This window comes from Amblyomma mixtum, chromosome 10 (genome assembly GCF_055824585.1).
Source record: "Amblyomma mixtum isolate Tamu chromosome 10, ASM5582458v1, whole genome shotgun sequence".
Classification (NCBI taxonomy): Eukaryota; Metazoa; Arthropoda; class Arachnida; order Ixodida; family Ixodidae; genus Amblyomma; species Amblyomma mixtum.
In genome coordinates, this window is record NC_143021.1 from 48,107,358 (window position 1) to 48,124,927 (window position 17,570).

The 17,570-nt window shown below is 46.7% G+C and overlaps 1 protein-coding gene across 1 annotated transcript in view; it reads right to left on the reverse strand.

Moving 5' to 3' along the window:
• Positions 1–12,829: 12,829 nt before the first annotated feature.
• CrzR (corazonin receptor) overlaps positions 12,830–17,570 on the reverse strand; it is a 276,923-nt gene continuing 272,182 nt past the window's right edge. Inside the window, exon 3 of the mRNA XM_089562330.1 lies at positions 12,830–13,597. Within this exon, the coding sequence (XP_089418456.1) occupies positions 13,125–13,597 (473 nt within the window). The 3' untranslated portion in view covers positions 12,830–13,124. The remainder of the gene's footprint in view (positions 13,598–17,570) is intronic.

The window sequence follows — 17,570 nt, forward strand, 5'->3', positions numbered from 1 at the left end:
CGGGGATATTAAAGTCACCTTAAACCCACTTTGCGTATTAGAGCAGTATCCATTGCCATTGGTTGATGATATGTTTGCTTGCCTCAATGGAGGGAAGTATTTCAGCACCCTCGATTTGCGCGATGCGCGAGCTTGCCGTCCCGGTTAGCTCAGTTGGTAGAGCGACTGCTCCGGTGAAACGGTGGTCCCGGGTTCGATCCCCGGAACAGGACGAATTTTTCTTTAACTACGAAGTTTCTGCGAAAGCTGTATAACTTTCCTTTGTGGCCGTATGGCTGCGCTCGGGTGGACGTCAATGTGTAATTACTCCCTTATTACAATTCTACTCCACCTTGGGGGATTCCCCTAAAAACATTTGGTCAGTCAAATTCTACTGGACGAAGAGTCGCGGAAACTTTGCTTAATCAACACGCACCGTGGACTGTTTTGCTATAACAGATTGCCATTTGGCATCGCTTCAGCACCAGCCATTTTTCAGCGCAAAATTTAGACCATCCTTTTCATTTTCATTTTCATTTCATTTCATTTTATTTCGGACTATCAGGAGTTCAGGCTTATCTTGATGGCGTTTTTATTATCAGAGAAAGGGGAAGATGGCAAGGACTTGCTGCTCATGCTACAGCGATCCAGAGAGCGCGGTGTAAAGTTACGACGGGACAACTGCAAGTTTCGTCAGCAGTCGGTAGCTTGCCTAGGGCACAGAATCGATCGCCAAGGTCTGCATCTAATGTAAAAAAAAAAAATGTCGAAGCAACCTTGAAGGCCAAAAAACCACAGAATGTAGGAGAATTGCGTTGGTTTTTGGGAATGCTGCCTTATTACTCAAAGTTTATGCCTAATATGTCGTCTCTGCTAGCACCGCTGTACCACTTGCTCGAGAAACACTCGCGGTGGAAGTGGAAAACCGCGCAGGAAACAGCCTTTGTAGCGGCAAAGCGACGTCTCCGGGAAGCCGATGTGCCCGTACATTTTGACCCGGAAAAGCCACTGAAACTAGAATGCGATGCGTCACCACACGGTATTGTAGCCGTATTATTCTACACAGATGTGGACGTGCGAACAGGCCCATCGGGTTTCGCTCTCGAACGCTGACAACAGCCGAGCGAAATTGTTCTCAGCTCGTTTGCGCCATTAAAATCAATATAACTAACTAACTGTTCTCAGCTCGAGCGAGAGGCCCTTGCTCTTGTGTTTGGTGTGACTAAATTTCTCGAGACTATATTGTAGGTCACGAGTTCACTTCAGTCACAGACCACCAGCCGCTTCTGGGCCTCCTGAAGTCGGATCGACCTACACCACCCTTGGCTGCTGCTCGCATTCAGCTTTAAGGAGCGTAACAGCGCAACTAAAACGAAGGACCAGAAAAAGAGAGACACGAACACGCGCTGACTTACAACTGTTTTAATTGGAAAATCACACATAAATATTCCCTAATCGCTGCGTCACAGCCTCACGTCGTCATCGCAAACTACTAACATGAAAAGAAAGGAAATAACCATTGCCGAAAACTAAGCACCTACAGGCTCCCACGCTTTTCTAACAGATATATCTCATAATGATGGTTCAGGAGCGTAAACACACACACACAAAGAAGAAGACAAGACACACACACAGCGCTGAACTTACAACTGATTTTTTATTAGGAAGAAGCACGTCATAATATACACGCACAAAAAAAAGCGGAGATGCGCAATGTGTGTTTTTTCGTGTGTGCGTGTATATTGTGACGTGCTTCTTCCTAATAAAAAATCAGTTGTAAGTTCAGCGCTGTGTGCGTGTCTTGTCTCCTTCTTGGTCTGTGTGTGTTTGCGCTGTTGAACCATCATTACGAATCTACACCAACCAGCCCAATCTTCACTTCTTCTGCAGATATATCTCGCGCTTAGACAAGGCCATCGAACTGCTGCTCACACATGAGTCAACTTCTGTGCAGATATGATACGCCTCTACTACTTCCCGTGCTAGTTGCTCTTTATGGCGATACACCACAACAGTGCCGTCAAAGTACGGAGTGCACAGGCAGGATTTCCAATGTGCAGCCAGTTTTGAGGAACAGGAGCCTCGTGTTCCAGGAGCGTGTTCCAACAGGCGTTCGTTGAGGAACCTGCCTGTTGGCCCACGTAGAAATGGCCACACGAGAACGGAATCCTGTACACGACTCCAACTCTGCACTGCACAAATTGAGTGCCATGACGGACTCCGCACCCTTCTGTGGCGTTAAAATTTTCTTTCTTGCGTTTCACTGACGCCGGAACCTTCCTCAGCTTATTAGGCGCTGAAAACAGGACCTTGCCCGCAAACTTCGCAATATTCTTCCATCTGTGAGATAGCCGATGCACATATGGGACCACGGCCCCTTTGTTCTTACTGCCAGTGTCATTTTCGGCTAGTTTTTCTTTCTTTTCTTTCATTCTCAAGAGCAGCCAGTTGCACGTTTACACTAGCACCTCTTCCGGAAAACCTGCCGCTCTGCAACGAGACCATTGTGTGTCAAAGCTTGAACCAACTTCATGCAAGCATCACTTCTTAATTTCCGCTCCAAAGCACGCCATGACGATCCCGTTCTTGACCAGCTTGGAATGATTTTTATCAAAATCAAGAAGTGTCTTTTGCGTTCTTGGTGCGTAACGCCAACATACATGGTTCCTTTGAAACTTGAAGTTCAAATCCGAAAACTGCAGGCGGTCTTCAGAAGTCATTTCATAAGTGAACCTTAGTTCAGGCGCCGTGCTTTAAAATACCTTCATGATGTCATTGACAGCATGATGTCATTCATGATGTCATTGACCACTTCAGGGTTTGCTTCCGTTGGTAGTGCCACAAGGTAGTCATCCACGTATCTAGGCCGCCGCGGTGGCTCAGTGGCTATGGTGCTCGGCTGCTGGCCCGAAAAACGCGGGTTCGATCCCGGCCGCGGCGGCTGAATTTCTTTGGAGGGAAAATTCGAGGCCCGTGTACTGTGCGATGTCAGTGCACGTTAAAGAACCCCAGGTGGTCGAAATTTCCGGAGCCCTCCACTACGGCGTCTCTCATAGCCTTACTCGCTTCGGGACGTTAAACCCCATAAACCAACCAACCAGTCATCCACGTATCTAAGTATGCTCGAGGTGCAATCCTTGAGTTCTTTCTCCAGTGCCCTGTCTACTGCGCTTCAATCAGTCAATCAATCAATCAGCCTTTTATTTTCTGTGTATTAGAGAAGGAGACAGGACTAAAAGTTCGGAAGCTTGACAGTGGTCCTGCCCTCCTTTATTCACGATGGCATTGCATCAGACTAGCGGCATAAGTTCTGTGCTATACATTATAGAACAAAAGAAGATAACACACCATGGAAAAAAAAAGCAAAAAGTACCAACACAAAAAATACATGCAGCCTCATTCACAAACTTGTTCAGAAGAAATTTCTTAACAACAGTATTTGACTGCTGGAAAGGGTCAAATACGAGGTCTGTTAGAAAAGTATCCGACCTTTTGCCGAAGAAAAAAAACTGGCATAACTGGAGCATTGGAAACCTAATCACCTTGAAAGTAGTCTCCTTGGGACTCCACATACTTCTCCCAGTGGTGCTGCCATGGTTGGAAGTATTCCGAAAAGACCCCTTTCGGAATGGAGTTTAGCTCACCTGTCGTTGCAGCCTTAATGTCCTCTCTTGTCTGAAATCGCTCTCCTCTCAATAGCCTCTTGATTTTGGGAAACAGCCATAAGTCACAGGAGGCCATATCAGGAGAGTAAGGAGACTGTTGAACTACAGCAGTCTGGTTTTTCGCGAAAAAAGTGTGAATTTAGTGCGAGGAATGTGCAGGAGCATTGTCATGATGGATGCGCCAATTTCCTGTTTACCTCAACTTCGGCCTCTTGCGCCGCACAGCACCGCGCAGGCGACGGAGGATATCCCTGTAGTATTCTTTTGGTCAATGTTTACTTTGTGGGGTGCGTACGCGTGGTGTGCCACACAGAGGGAGTCAAAGAAAGCAGTCAGCATCACTCTGACATTGCTGCGCACTTGGCGGGCCTTCTTTGGTCTTGGTGACGTGGAATGCTGCCATTGTGGCGACTGGGATTTGGTTTCCGGGTCGTACCTGTGCACCTAAGACTCGTCACCAGCGATTATGGTGTTGATGAAGTCGGGGTCACTGTTTGTGGAATCCAGCATATCCTGTGAGACTTCAACACGAAGCTGCTTTTGCTCCACCGTGAGCAGCTTCGGCGCGAATTTCGCCGCATCTTTCTCCCTGATCAAATTTTTGGTGATAATGGAATGTGCAGAAAATTTGGTAATGTCCACCTCTTCTACAATTTCTCGGATAGTCACACGATGGTCCCGCGTCACCACAGCGTTCACTTCGGCAATGACCTGGTCATTTCGGCATGTTGATGGCCGACCGGAGCGTGGCTATCTCTGCACCGATGTGCGGCCATCTTTAAACCAGTTGTACCACTGCTTAATCTGTGTGCTGCTCATAGCAGTCACGGAAAGCCGCCTGAATATTCCGAATGGTTTGCACTTAGCTGCCGCCTAGTTTCTGGCAAAATTTGATGCAGTATCTCTGCTCCTGTCGCTCCGCCATTTTCCTTGCAACAAAAAACCGACGAGAGCACTACGCACTGACTCACTCAAACGCTGCGTGCCAGTGACTGACGCTATCGGCAGGGGAGAAAAAATTTGTGCATGCGCACGAAGGTTCAAGGTAGGCTGGTGCAAGCGTGCTTGTTTCAAATTCATCAGGTGTTCGTAAAAAAAAATAAAGTCGGATACTTTTCTAACAGACCTCGTATTTCTTTGTTTAAGTTATGTAATAGCACAGGCGGCGTATAAGATATAGATTGTTCTGAGTAATATGCTCTAGGTGTAGGAATTAGCCACATTTCTTTATTTCTGGTTTATGGAATAGGGGTGTTTTTTGCAAGTTCTGCCAAATTGCCAACATAATTTTCATTGCTCCACAAAGCACTTTTGAAGCTCATTAAAAGCCTGTATTCGTGTAAAGCGAATACTGGCAGGATTTCGTATTTTAAAAAGAGGTCACTCGTAGGTAAACAATAAGGAACACCAGCAGTGCGTCTCACAGCTCTTTTTTGGAGAAGATGCAACTTGGTCATGTTCGTGATACCAGTGGTACCCCAAACGATAATACAGCATTGTAACATAAATACAAGTAAAGACTTATACACCAACAGACAGCCTAACTTTGACAGGAAGAATGGTGCGCAGGCGCGACATAACTCCGACAGCTGAAGATATTTTGGATCTGGTATAATCAACATGATCAATCCAAGTCAAGTGCTTTGAAAACATGACACCAAGGATTTTGACAGAATCCACTGTCGCCACAGGATCACGGTTTAAACATACACTGGTATAAATATATAAATATATACTGCTGAAAACAGTTGCTACGCTTGAGCCGATGCATGTGCCGGACCGCTGGACGTATGCGCCAGCTCCCCACGCCACCAATATACTCTGCAGATACACGCTCAATAGCTCCAGGAACAAATCTACTGAAATTCCGCATTCCAACACAAAACGACTCTCATTTTTGTCTTCTGTGACACATTTCTTGACATGTTTCATGAGAGTCGGATGTGGCAGCGAGTAACAAAGATCTTCTATGTCGATGCTGAACACGGATACAACGCCCAGTTCTGTATTTCATAACATTTTGATAACCTTGAAAGAATTTTCCACCAGGAACGGGTCCTTTGTGTTCAAAGAAGATAGGTGCTTTTCAGGAAACCTGACTCCAAGTACTGCCATGTTCCGTGTTCATTCACTATTTCTCTGAATGTTACACCCACTTTGTGGCTTTTGGCGGAGAAAAACACTTCGAGTTGTAGACCTTTTGTACTATGTACAGCTTTTTGAAGACCCTCTAAATGTTGCTCTTGAAGCAGTGCGACTGCCTGTAGTTTGCACTTCTTCGGGCTAACTTGCACTCGCTTGAAGTGTTTGTTAACTGCCGCCTCTGCTTTTTCTCCAAACACGTTATCAGGTAAAATAAAAAACTTGATTTCTTTGTCAGCCAGTATTGCTATAAGGTTGCTGGCTAGCAGGTGTTCCACGACCATTGAAATAGGTCTATGCCTCCTATGGTCCTTTGGATTGTCAATCGCATCAGCACAGTAGCGGCGCATCGGAACCGATCTTCTTTATTCACTTGCCGAGAAATAGCTCTTGTAAGAGCTATTTTTATTGCGAAAGCAATACTACTCTAGGTTTTGAGCCGTAAGCGTGTTCCCGGCGGTAACCACGTTGGACCTTTAGACGACCCCCGTAGTGACGTCACACCGAGCGGTGGAAAAACTGGACACCAGCTCGGCTCGTCGGCGCGGTACCAGGGTAACCACGGCGCACCGCGCTTCTGCTGCGCGCCGCAGCCGCGAGGAGCCGCTCGCTGTGGCGACGTCACACCAAGCGGAGAGAAAACTGTAGACTAGCTCGGCTCGTCGGCGCAGTCCCATAACCACGCCGCTGCTGCTCTCTCTCGTTCCCTTCCTCCCTCTGAGAGAAGAATACGTGTGGATGTGTATATATAAGGTGTTTCGACCAAGGCCTCGTTTGCTTTCGCAACCTACTGGGCTTAACCAAGCTAAGCCTCTGCCAATTTTTTTTTCTGGTGTGCTCAGTCCTGGATGAACTCAGAACTTCGGTCCAAGGCTGAGCAACTTTTCATATTTTTTGTCTAATGTTGCACCTCTCAGCAGCAGGACGTCCCTTTTTTCTGTCCTCTTCTTCTCTTTCTTCTCTTTTCATTCTCTTTTCTCTCTTTCTCTCTTTTTCTGGTCCTTTGTTTTAGTTGCGCTGTTTCGTTTCTAATAATTCTGATGCACTGAGCCGATTGCCCCAAGAGACGACCGATTTAGAGACGGAAAGTGAGCCTGCTGATGACCTCTTGGCGTTGCAAACTTTCACTGCCGAGACTGTTTCGCTGCCCGAGTTAAAGCGGCAGACAGCAGTAGACCCTTCGGCGACAAAAGTTGCAGGACACGTGTTATGCGGCTGGCCAGCAAGTAAGAGTGAGCTCGACTTGTACATGAAACCATTTTTCGACCGGCGATTGAAGCTGTCCGTAGCACACGATTTGTTGTACTGGGGTCGGAGAGTTGTGATTCCAGAAACTTTGCGTGCGCGAGTATTGGAACACTTGAATGAAACTTTCTTCAATGAAGACGGCTTTTCTGCAATGAAGACGGTCGCCAGGTCGTCCTTCTGGTGGCCGGGCGTCGACAGCAGCATTGAACGGCTGTCTGCTTCTTGTCAAAGCTGCATACAAAACTTGCCTATGCCTGCAGCTGCACCAACACGTAACTGGCCAAAGACCCAGGAAAGCTGGTAAAGAGTTTATGCTGACTCTGCAGGGCCAATTTTGGGTACAATGAACATCGTGCTCATGGGCGCACACAGTAAGTGGACTGAGGCCGTTCCACTAAAAAGAGCTAGCACATCCGCTACGATCAGCTTCTTGCGGAATATATTTTGCACGTTTGGCATTCCTCGCACCATCGTAACGGATAATGGCACACAGTTCACCAGCGACGAATTCGCAACATTTGTGAGGAGGAATAATATAACCAATCTGCGTACTCCTGTGTACCATCCACAATCGAACGGGCTAGCAGAACGAGCAGTCCGCAACATCAAGGATGGCCTCACTCAAGAAAATGGGTAACGGCCGGCTAGAAGACAATCTGGATTACCTTCTTTTCAATTACAGAAGGACTCCCCTCAGTTCTGGAGGATGTCTTTCTGAACTCATCTTGGGCTACCGTATCCGATCTCGCTTGGACGCACTATTTCCTGCCATTCATGCATGTTCACCCCAAACGGACGAGTGGACGCTGCCAGCAGACATTCCTGTATACGCTCTTAATTACGGCTTGGGAGATAAGTGTACACCGGAAAGGACGGCGTCTGCGTCCGACGCCCGTATAGTCGCGGTCTATACGCCATGTGGGCCCATGCGGCGGCACGTTGACCAGGTGCGCGCAACGCGCTCAAGCCCGTCGCAAGTTCAATCAGCTCCGGAGCAAGATAGACTGACCGAGCGACACACGCAGCAGATATCGTCACCATTGCGGCTGCCAACACAGCGGCCAGCGCAAGACAACACACCTGCTGGGGATAGCTGCGAAGTTCCGCTACGACGTTCGAAGTGCCAGCGCAGACCCCCCCCCCCCCCCCCCCCCCCCCTGAGCGTCTGCAATATTAACGGACGAGGAATGTGGTAACCGGTATCGGGTACTTATCATTTCGCGACAGAGCAGGCCGAACCTAGTCGCGCGTCGGCACCACGCAACATGAGTGCGCGCTTTTCCATATCTCTCCTTCCCTTCCCCTGCCGCCGCTTTCCCTTCGCTGCTATAAAAGATACGCTTAGATAGCAATAAACGTTCTTCTGATGCCAGCACCCGACTCGTGTGCTTCTTCGATCGGGGCACCCGCTTGACGTGTGCCTACGACGCAACACAAAGATTAAAGGCAAATTCGGGGACTTCAGCAAGCGTTTAGAGCTTTTAGCGCTTGGTAACGCAATCACAAATAACGATAGTGGTGGGTTGCAGGTACTTTTTTCTGTGAAGAGCCATAAAATTGATGCGCCTCTTCGCACAATTGTAAGTAAAAGGGGCACACTGCAGTACAATGTCAGCAGATTCCTTCAAAGAGCATAGAATGGTCTTAAGATTTATGATCCTTTTATAGCTAAGAGTCCAACTGATGTAGTCCAGTTCCTAAAAGAAAACCTGGATATAAAGTGTGCATTTTCGGGCGACGTTAACAAGCTTTTCTATTTCATTCCGTATCAAGAACTTTTTGCTGCTGTCAAGGAATGTATTGACGATAACGGTCCCATGTCGTTTCCGAATGCTTCTGGGATGACGGTCGAAAATTTTTTGCGCTTTTAGAATTTTATTTAGTACGTTTATTGCCTTTGACAACGAGCTTTATCTGCAAAAGATAGGGATTTGCATTGTGTCATGCGTTGCCCCTGTTCTATCTAATATCTTTTTAGCTAGTATTGGCCGCAGTTTGCACGATATTCTTAAACAATCTAAGATTCGCTGTGTTCGAAGAATGTTTCGTTACGTGGATGACTTTTTCGCTGCGTTCGAAGAGCGTTTCGTTACGTGGATGACTTTTCCATTTTTTTAAACAAAAACTGTACCATTACCGGTGAAGCACTGAAGAGTGTGCTGAATGGCTTACAAAAGTATGGCAAAGGACACACTTTCGCTTACGAGCTCCCAGCCTAAGCCAGTCTGCAATTCTTCGACTTAAGAATCAGGTTCTCGACTAGGCACGTCTGGTGGTCGTATTCACCCAGGGCACAAAAAGAACGACTACTGCGCACTTCATCCCTTCAAAAACAGTAAAGAGGGGGATCGCTCATCTCTACTTGGAATCCGCACTCAGAAAATCATGTGTACATGATATTCAAGATAGCTTCAATATTCAATTGGCTAGGCTTGGGGCCGCAGGCTTTCTAGGGTCGGTTGTTACGGCGGTGGCAGTGACGCTCCTGACGAAGATGAAGCCCAGATCAGAGAAGCAGGCAATATTCCCTCCACAGGATAAAGTGAGGCCTACAATGCTGCCATACATGCACAAGGTCTCCCATGGCCTCAAGAAGGTGGCAAACCGGCACAAGTGCCGTTGGTGTTTTCAGCCCAGCGAAGGCTGGGCCAGCTGGCCCGACGCGTCACCAGTGACAACAGGAAGCCTGGAGGCAGAAAGAGGCATGGGAAGCGTTTTGTGGATTGGGCCACTGGCGTTGTGCACCAAATTCCTTTGACACGTTGGAGATCGTACATCGGGCAGGCAGGGCGTTGCAGCAACGTCCGGATCAGGGAGCACGCAAAAGATCTAGAGAAAAGGGAAGACGCCAACCTTCTTGGTCACCGCAGTACTGGCAAGGACTGTACTCCGAGGTTTTCGTGTGTGAAGATTCTTAGCAGGAGAACACATCACGAGCTAGTTGGTTTTCCATCGCACGAAAACAGCGCAAACTTCACAGAGGACGCAGAAAGGGCAGACGAGACACAGGCGCTGACTAACAACTGAAATTTTATTGCTCTGACACATCGGTAAATATACACAAGGCATATATATACACCAAATCACGCGAGAGATAATTGAAGTGAAAAAAATCGCAAGCCTAAAAGACCGCTGTGTCATCACCCCATCCGTAGCTCTTCTGGATAAGGAATTTCGTTTCCTAGCGACAGCTCAGCATTCATGATTCCCTGCTCGTTTCCTGCTGCGATTGCCTGTTTCATGTCTTGCCCTTCTTGTTGTTTTTGATGCCTTGTGTATATTTACCGATGTGTCAGCAATAAAATTTCAGTCGTTTGTCAGCGCCTGTGTCTCGTCTCCCCTTTCTGCGTCCTCTGTGAAGTTCGCGCTGTTTTCGTGTGGTGGTCTTAGCAGAAGCAAACTGCAAACGAAACGTGAAACAATAGAGGCGTATTACATCAAGAAAGCTGGTTCGAAATGTGTTAGTGACACGCCAGTTGTTTTGTATCACGCACAAAAGATGTTTCTCTCAAGGTTTCCGAAATAAACGTATAACGGTTTTTTGGGCTTTTTCCTTGCTTCCCCCTGTACGGTGTGCGCCTGCGTTGGTCTCAGGGTATTTGAGCTCTGTGCTTTTGAATGAATACGCGGTTCTCAGCGTTATGGTCGTCTTCCTTCCCGTCCTTCTTCTGACTTTCTTTCTTTGACCTTGTGCTTTTGCGCTGTTTACTATGAACTTAATTATGATAAGGGTACCGAAGCACAGAGCAACAATTACGAGAAACACAAGCACGGAGAACCAAGGAGGAGAAGGGTGCAAAACTAGCGCAGACAAAGACGAGAAGGGTACACAAAATGTACAGACAAGCAAGGTCGAGAAGGGTGCAAAACAAGCGCAGACAAACAAGGGCGGGAAGGGTACGCAGCAAGAGCAGACAAACAATGGCGAAAATCGTAAACAATAGACAGAGAGAAACACGACAGAGAAGGGTACACGAGAAGCGCAGACAAACGAAGAGGAGGGCGCACAAATAAGCGGAGAAAATCAAAGACGGGAAGGGTACACAACAAGGGCGCAGAAACGAGGATGAGAAAGGTGCACAACCAGCGCAAATAAACAAAGATGAGGATACACAATCCAGCCAGAGAAACAATGGCTAGACGGGTACAAAATAAGTTCAGAAAAACAATGACGAGAAAAGTACACAACAAGCTCAGGCGAACAAGGAACAGAAGGGTACACAGCAAGCGTCGATAAACAAGGACAAGAAGGGCACACAGCAAGCACATACAAGCAAGGCAGAGAAGGATAAACAATAAGCCCAGAGAAACAAGGACGGGAAGTGTACGCAGCAAGCGCAGAGAAACAATTAGGCGAAAGGTGCACATCCTACGTAGATAAGCAACGACTAGGACACACAGTGAAGCGCAGAGAAAAAGAATGTCAAGAAGGGCGGACAATAAGCGCAGAAAAAGCATGAGGGAGAAGCTACACAGCAAGCGCACACAAATAAAGACGAGAAATGTACATAACAAGCACATACCAAAAAAGGATGAGAAGGGTACAAACAAGGATGAGAAGGGTACACATGCCCAGAGAAACAAGAACGAGAAGTGTATACAACAAGCACAGAGAAACACGGACGAGACAGGCGCACGACCAGCGTAGACGCGCAAAGACGAGATCCACAATCAAGCACAGAGAATAAGAATGACAAAAAAGGTACGCAACAGGCGCAGAAAAATCACGAGGAGAAAGATAAACAAGAAACGCAGACAAATAAAGACGAGAAAAGTACATAACAAGCACGTACAAAATAGAATGAGAAGGGCACACAAGCGCAGAGAAAAAAGGAAGAGAAGTTTAAACAACAAGAGCAAACAAGTACCAGTGGGGTACACAACAAGCGCAGATAAACAAGGACGTATAGGGTACGCAACAAGGACAGGCAATAGCGGTCGGAAGAGTACAAAACAAGCGCAGAAAAACAAGAATTAGAAGGGTACGCTACACAAGCAGACAATAAAGGGCGAAAAGTGTACAGAGTCAGCGCAGACCAACCAGGATGAAAAGGGTACACATGCGCCAGGGAAACAAGGAGGAAAAAGGTACACAACAAACGCAGAGAAACAGCGACGAGAGGGGAACAAAGCAAGTGGCAAATGCAAAAAATTTCGACGAGAATCCGACAGCTTCTAGCGCGTGGGGTTACCTAGGCGCTATTCATAACGGGATGATTGTGCAAGTGACCCATCCATCAACTTGCAGCAAAAAAGGCAGGATTATCGGCTGCGGATAGTCCTCGATATGGCGGTTTGTAGTTAAAAATACACGTCTTCTTTAGACAAAGTTCGTCGCGAGTGTGCGCTTCTTGGTTGGTTTGGTTTGGTTTATTGGGGTTTAACGTCCCAAAGCAACTCAGACCATGAGAGACGCTGTAGTGAAGGGCTTCGGAAATTTCGACCACCTGGGATTCTTTAACGTTCACTGACATCGCACAGTACACAGGCGGGTACCCTTCTTCTGGTTGGTTGTGTGTGCACTACCCTTTGTTTATAAGCATGACGTTTCGCATACAGTGACTGGATGCAATACGAATGGGTGATGATAAGAACTATGAAGTGATTGTTTTTTTGGCGCATTGCTGCACGGCAAAAGAAAACCAAAAGAAGAGCGCTACTGGATTCCGTATTTATTGCAGGGACTCCTGTAGAGGGAGGTAACATAAGGCGATAGTAAACACAGAGGAAGGTGTGAAAACAGTGCAGAACAATAGGGCGACGTCCTTCGCAAATGAATAAGAACGGAGGCTTAAAGGACGCCGCTGAAATCGTATAGAGTGCTGGTCCGCCATCACTGCAGCTGTCAACCAAGCTCACGATCACCCGAATGCCTCGTCCCCTTCATTGTTCTGTAAGGCTAGGGTTAGGCACACACGCACGCACACCCATGTGGTTATTCAGCTGTTCTCTTTGTGGCGCCTGCTTTGGACTAGTGCGTCTTTTGCCGCCTTGAATTATGTGCTTCGGTCCCTAACCATCGTTGCGGAATGCGGAGGCTTCTGTGGTGCTCATCTGCTTCCGAGCATGTGCAGGGGGGCGTCGCCGCTCCTACGCCGTCGATTCCACGTGAGCCGTCTTGATGAGGGAGCCTGGCAGGAGCACCGAGTTGTCGACGGCTCGCGACGCGGCGCTGCTGTTGAACTGGCGCGATCCCCGCAGAGGCCTCCGGCGGCGGAGGTGGAAGACGCCGTAGATAAGCGGGTTGATCATTGCCGTGGAGCTGCCGAAGAAGAAAATGCCGGCCTGAAGCTCCTCAGTGAGCTTGTCGTCCGGCTCCAGGAAGATGAGTATGATCATCATGCAGTAGTACGGAGTCCAACACACAATGAACGCCGCTACAATGACCACGGTTATCATGAGGGACTTCATCTTGGCCCTGTGGAGCAGCCGCCGCCGGGCGTCGTCCATCGATGACGCACCCCGCGCAGGGCACCCCGCTCCGCCAGCCTGGTGTCGCCCGGCATTCCTGGCTTCGCCGTCTGGCCCGGACGCCGTGGAAGGAACGAAAGCACTCCGCTGAACTGCGAGGCAAACGGTCACCATTAGCTGCTTCCAGAGTGTGAATTGAGTTCACATCAGTTAACAAAAGCCATTGGTTTGTCAAGATTATTCCCGTGCACGCCAAGCATCCAAAACGACCAGCGCAGTTTCTTTCCCCTCCGCAGACGCGGTGCTTTACGTGTAATTTCTTCGTTTCCGTTAGCATAAATTAAACGGTTGCCTCTTTTTCTCCCTTGGGGCTGTTTGCCTTTCATTTTACTTCGTCCAATTTTGACCTCTGCCGCTATTTTCACGTCCTCGCACCGTATACACGTCAGGGCTATTTGGAAGTCTAAATGACCTTTTCGCCTCTAATTAATAAATTACTCCAGATCAATCAAGTTTGGTTTACAACAACATTTTATCACCCTGCGTCCCGTGGTTTTGTTTTTTTTTTCTCGCAATTTTGACGTCTAGAACTGTTTTTACGCCCTCGCACTATATAGACTTCCGATACTATCTTGACGTCTAAGTTACATTTTTGGCAATAGTTAAGTGACTAGCTACTCGACCTCGACCAAATTTTGACGTGCACCATCCTCACATTATCCTCCGTCGCAACAATATCATTCTTTTTTTCTAACTCTCACACGAACGGAGAAATTGCTGCCAGCACGTTTTACGGTCATGAAATTGTTAGTAATGCTTTCGCATTAATAAAAGTCGAAAGTGCCAAGATCCCTCGCGGCTCGCCCATTATCCATTGTGACCCTGGTACATAAGCAGCCTGCAGCACTACAACAGAAGTGATCACAGGGAGCTACGGGTGCTCAAGTTTGATATCTTTGGCGACAATGCGGGCAGGGGAGCAGGGGTGGGAAGCAGACTGGCTCTTCTTTTCGTGCAGGTTATTTCTGCATACGGCGATTCGTATGCCAGCTCTCAATGCCCTGTATTTGCCGCCTACCTCCCTGCCTGCATCGCGTGCGATCGTTGTGGCCATCTTACAGCACAACAGTATTGCAGTGCGATGCCCGTTTATTGAATTTTTTTTCCTGCGCTGCATGGGCAAACCGAGTGACATCAATCAACATCGACGGATACAACGGAGCCCCCCTCCCCCTCTCCCAAAGCGTGTTTCGTCAGTGGGCAAGGGAGCACCTTCAGGATGCAGACAGAATTAAACTGGCTGCTGGGCTTTTTTTTTCGCAGATGAATAATACGGCCTGCAGTTTTGAATTTAAAAGGCTTTTTTGATGTTTGTTTCTGCTCCTCTGCCCAGAAGCGCTATGCGATTTCTCTACGCGATGTTCTGAGTCGTTTTGCCGTCTTGTGCTCATGCTGAGTGCGGACACTGAGGCAACTACAGGCAGCACTACTATATATTAATAATTACTTTTCAATTCAAGATTACTGGGCTTGCTAAAGAACTACACAAAAAGAGGATTAAGTGTAGCCGCGCCAACTCAAGAAAAACGCCTGGGGAGCGGTGTCCGATAGACCCCATGATGTTGGCGTCCCTCGGCTGTGCCCTTGAAGCTCAGGAACAGGCGAACCGCTGTGAAATGTCGCTGAAAATAAGAAAACATATCCGCGCTATACTTCGAATCTTTCCGAAACAAGTTTATGATCCTGAAAATCGCATTCGGCGAATAACTTGATTATCTAGCAGATAGAGGAAGGCTACAAAGAAACTCCGAATAGTTTGTGGAGTGTTGTGGGAAAAACTGAAAATTAAATTCAAAAGCATAGAATATATTCATCGTTTGGGTCAAAAATTGGCGAATACCGTAAGTCGGCGAATATAACTCGCTCAGTAATAATGCTGTTCTTTAACTGCAGTAAAAAAAAATCAACCTTTTCAGGAATGCGAAGAAGCTGTAGGGCAGAGAATTTTCGATATCTGAAGACTCCTCTAATTGGGTTTAGAATATAAGAAAACTGCTTTGGTATACCGCTAAATATAGTAGTAAAGGCGATTATAAGGTGTATCTAAAGATAGGCAACTTTACTGTCAGTTAGGACAGCGTACATCTGGGACAAGGAAAGAGGCGAAAGACGGAAGCTTCACAAGTTCGACAAAGATGAGGACAGGCCAAGACAGTGGCAGCGTTGTTTCGGTATCGGTCCGTACGGTAGCGCGGTGAAAGGATGAAAATGTTCGAAGCGGCACGTGGATAATAGCCGGAAATTGCGTTTCTTCTTTATTTAACGCCAAAAGCATCCAAAATAAGACGGCTGAATTTGAAGAGCTGCTTTACGACTTCGACCCGCGCATTACGTTTTTCACCGAGACACGTTACACTCTGCTGTTAATGATGGCCAAATTGTGGCCCCCGGCGACAGACTACTATGATGTGATGGACAATACCGTGTGGAGGAGTCAGGATTGTGCGCAAAAAAAAAATATAAACTCTCTGATGCTGCAGGTTACGTTACGCCTAACCATGAAAGCTTTTTGCGCAAGATTGATTCGTGCAGCAAAACTTTTGTGTTAGCTGGCAATCTACCGACCTCCTAATACAAATTGTGTTGCTTTTCTTGAAGAGTTGTGTGCGCTTATGTTCAACGTTACCGAGTGGAGCGCATTTTAGTGGGCGGCTTTATTTTGCCTAATACCGGCAGCTTCGCATTAATACGCAGGGTGCGCATGGCAAGCTTTGTAAGCTTCTTCTTGGCATTGATTTCTTACGTTATTTTCATTCATTTATCAAATATAAACGACGTTAATGAGATATAAATTTATCAACGCGTTGCAAGAGGCAGTAAAGAATAATTCCAATCGGTAGCAGTGCGAGGAAAAAAAGAAAATTTGAACAAATCTAGCAGAAATTTTTGCTGGGCTAGTTGGTAATGTTTTTATCGCTTTTGTGGCTCTTTACACCATGTGACGTTGACTGCATCTGATTATCTTTGCCACTGCCTTCCTATATATTGTACGAGTTTCGCTCAATAAAAATTCAGTTGCCAGTTCAGCGCACTTTCCTGTCCCTTCTTCGTTTCGCCTTTGGGCTTCTTCTTTCGCGCTGTTTTCACGCATGTCACATTGAACAAATCTGTTCGTGCAGAATACGGCGTCTGCAAACTAAGATGACGGCGGCTAGTGTGCTCCGACGCTGAAGGGCATAGATAGCGAGGTGGGTTAATTGCTAGATGCCGGTTAGCAAGCAAGGAAAAAAGAAGTGCAAACGTGATTTCTTCCCTCTTACTGGTGACACAGAATTAGGCTTTATTATTTCAGAGGGTGAGCCATACGATGAAGCATTTCGCTACATAAACCATAAAGTTTTCCTCTGCATCTTTTTGAAACGGGCGATATTATGTTAAGTATATGCAACTTGGAGTTTCGGTCTAATTATTGACTTGTCTTTAAAAGAAGCCATTTTACGCTAGGGAGTGAATTTTTAAGTTTGTGTCGTAAAAAGTGGTTTACGAAATGCAGAAGAGCAGGTGTTAACTACATATCAATTCTAAAAGAAAGAATTTTGAAGTGTGACACCAAAGTACAGATATTTAGTCTCTTCTGGCAGCCATGACGAGCCTAGCCTGTACATAAAAGAAAGCGGAGCTTTTTGGTGAGAGACGCGAAGAAAGACGGACTTATCGAATTAAGCTTCGTATCCACGTTTGAAACCATTCAAAAAGTTTTGCAAAGGCGGAGTTTAGATTATTTTGATCTTTAGTTGAAGTGGTTTTCTGAAACTGCGCACAATCATTCACAAACAGCCTGAATTATAGGTAAGGATCAATTACTGCAAAAATATATTTAACGTACAGTAAAACAATAATGGTCGTAGCAGAGTATCTTGGGGGGCTCCGGAACCGAACTGATTAAATGTTATATATTGATATCTATAGGTTACGTAATTATTCCATATGATCAAAATTACCGAAAGGTCAACGAGTCTGAGAATTAGTTTGTCATGTGGAGCCTTATCCAACGCTTTGCTGGAATCTAGAAATATTCCATGACTCTAACCGTATCAAAGCATGAAGGGTGTAAATGTATTACTT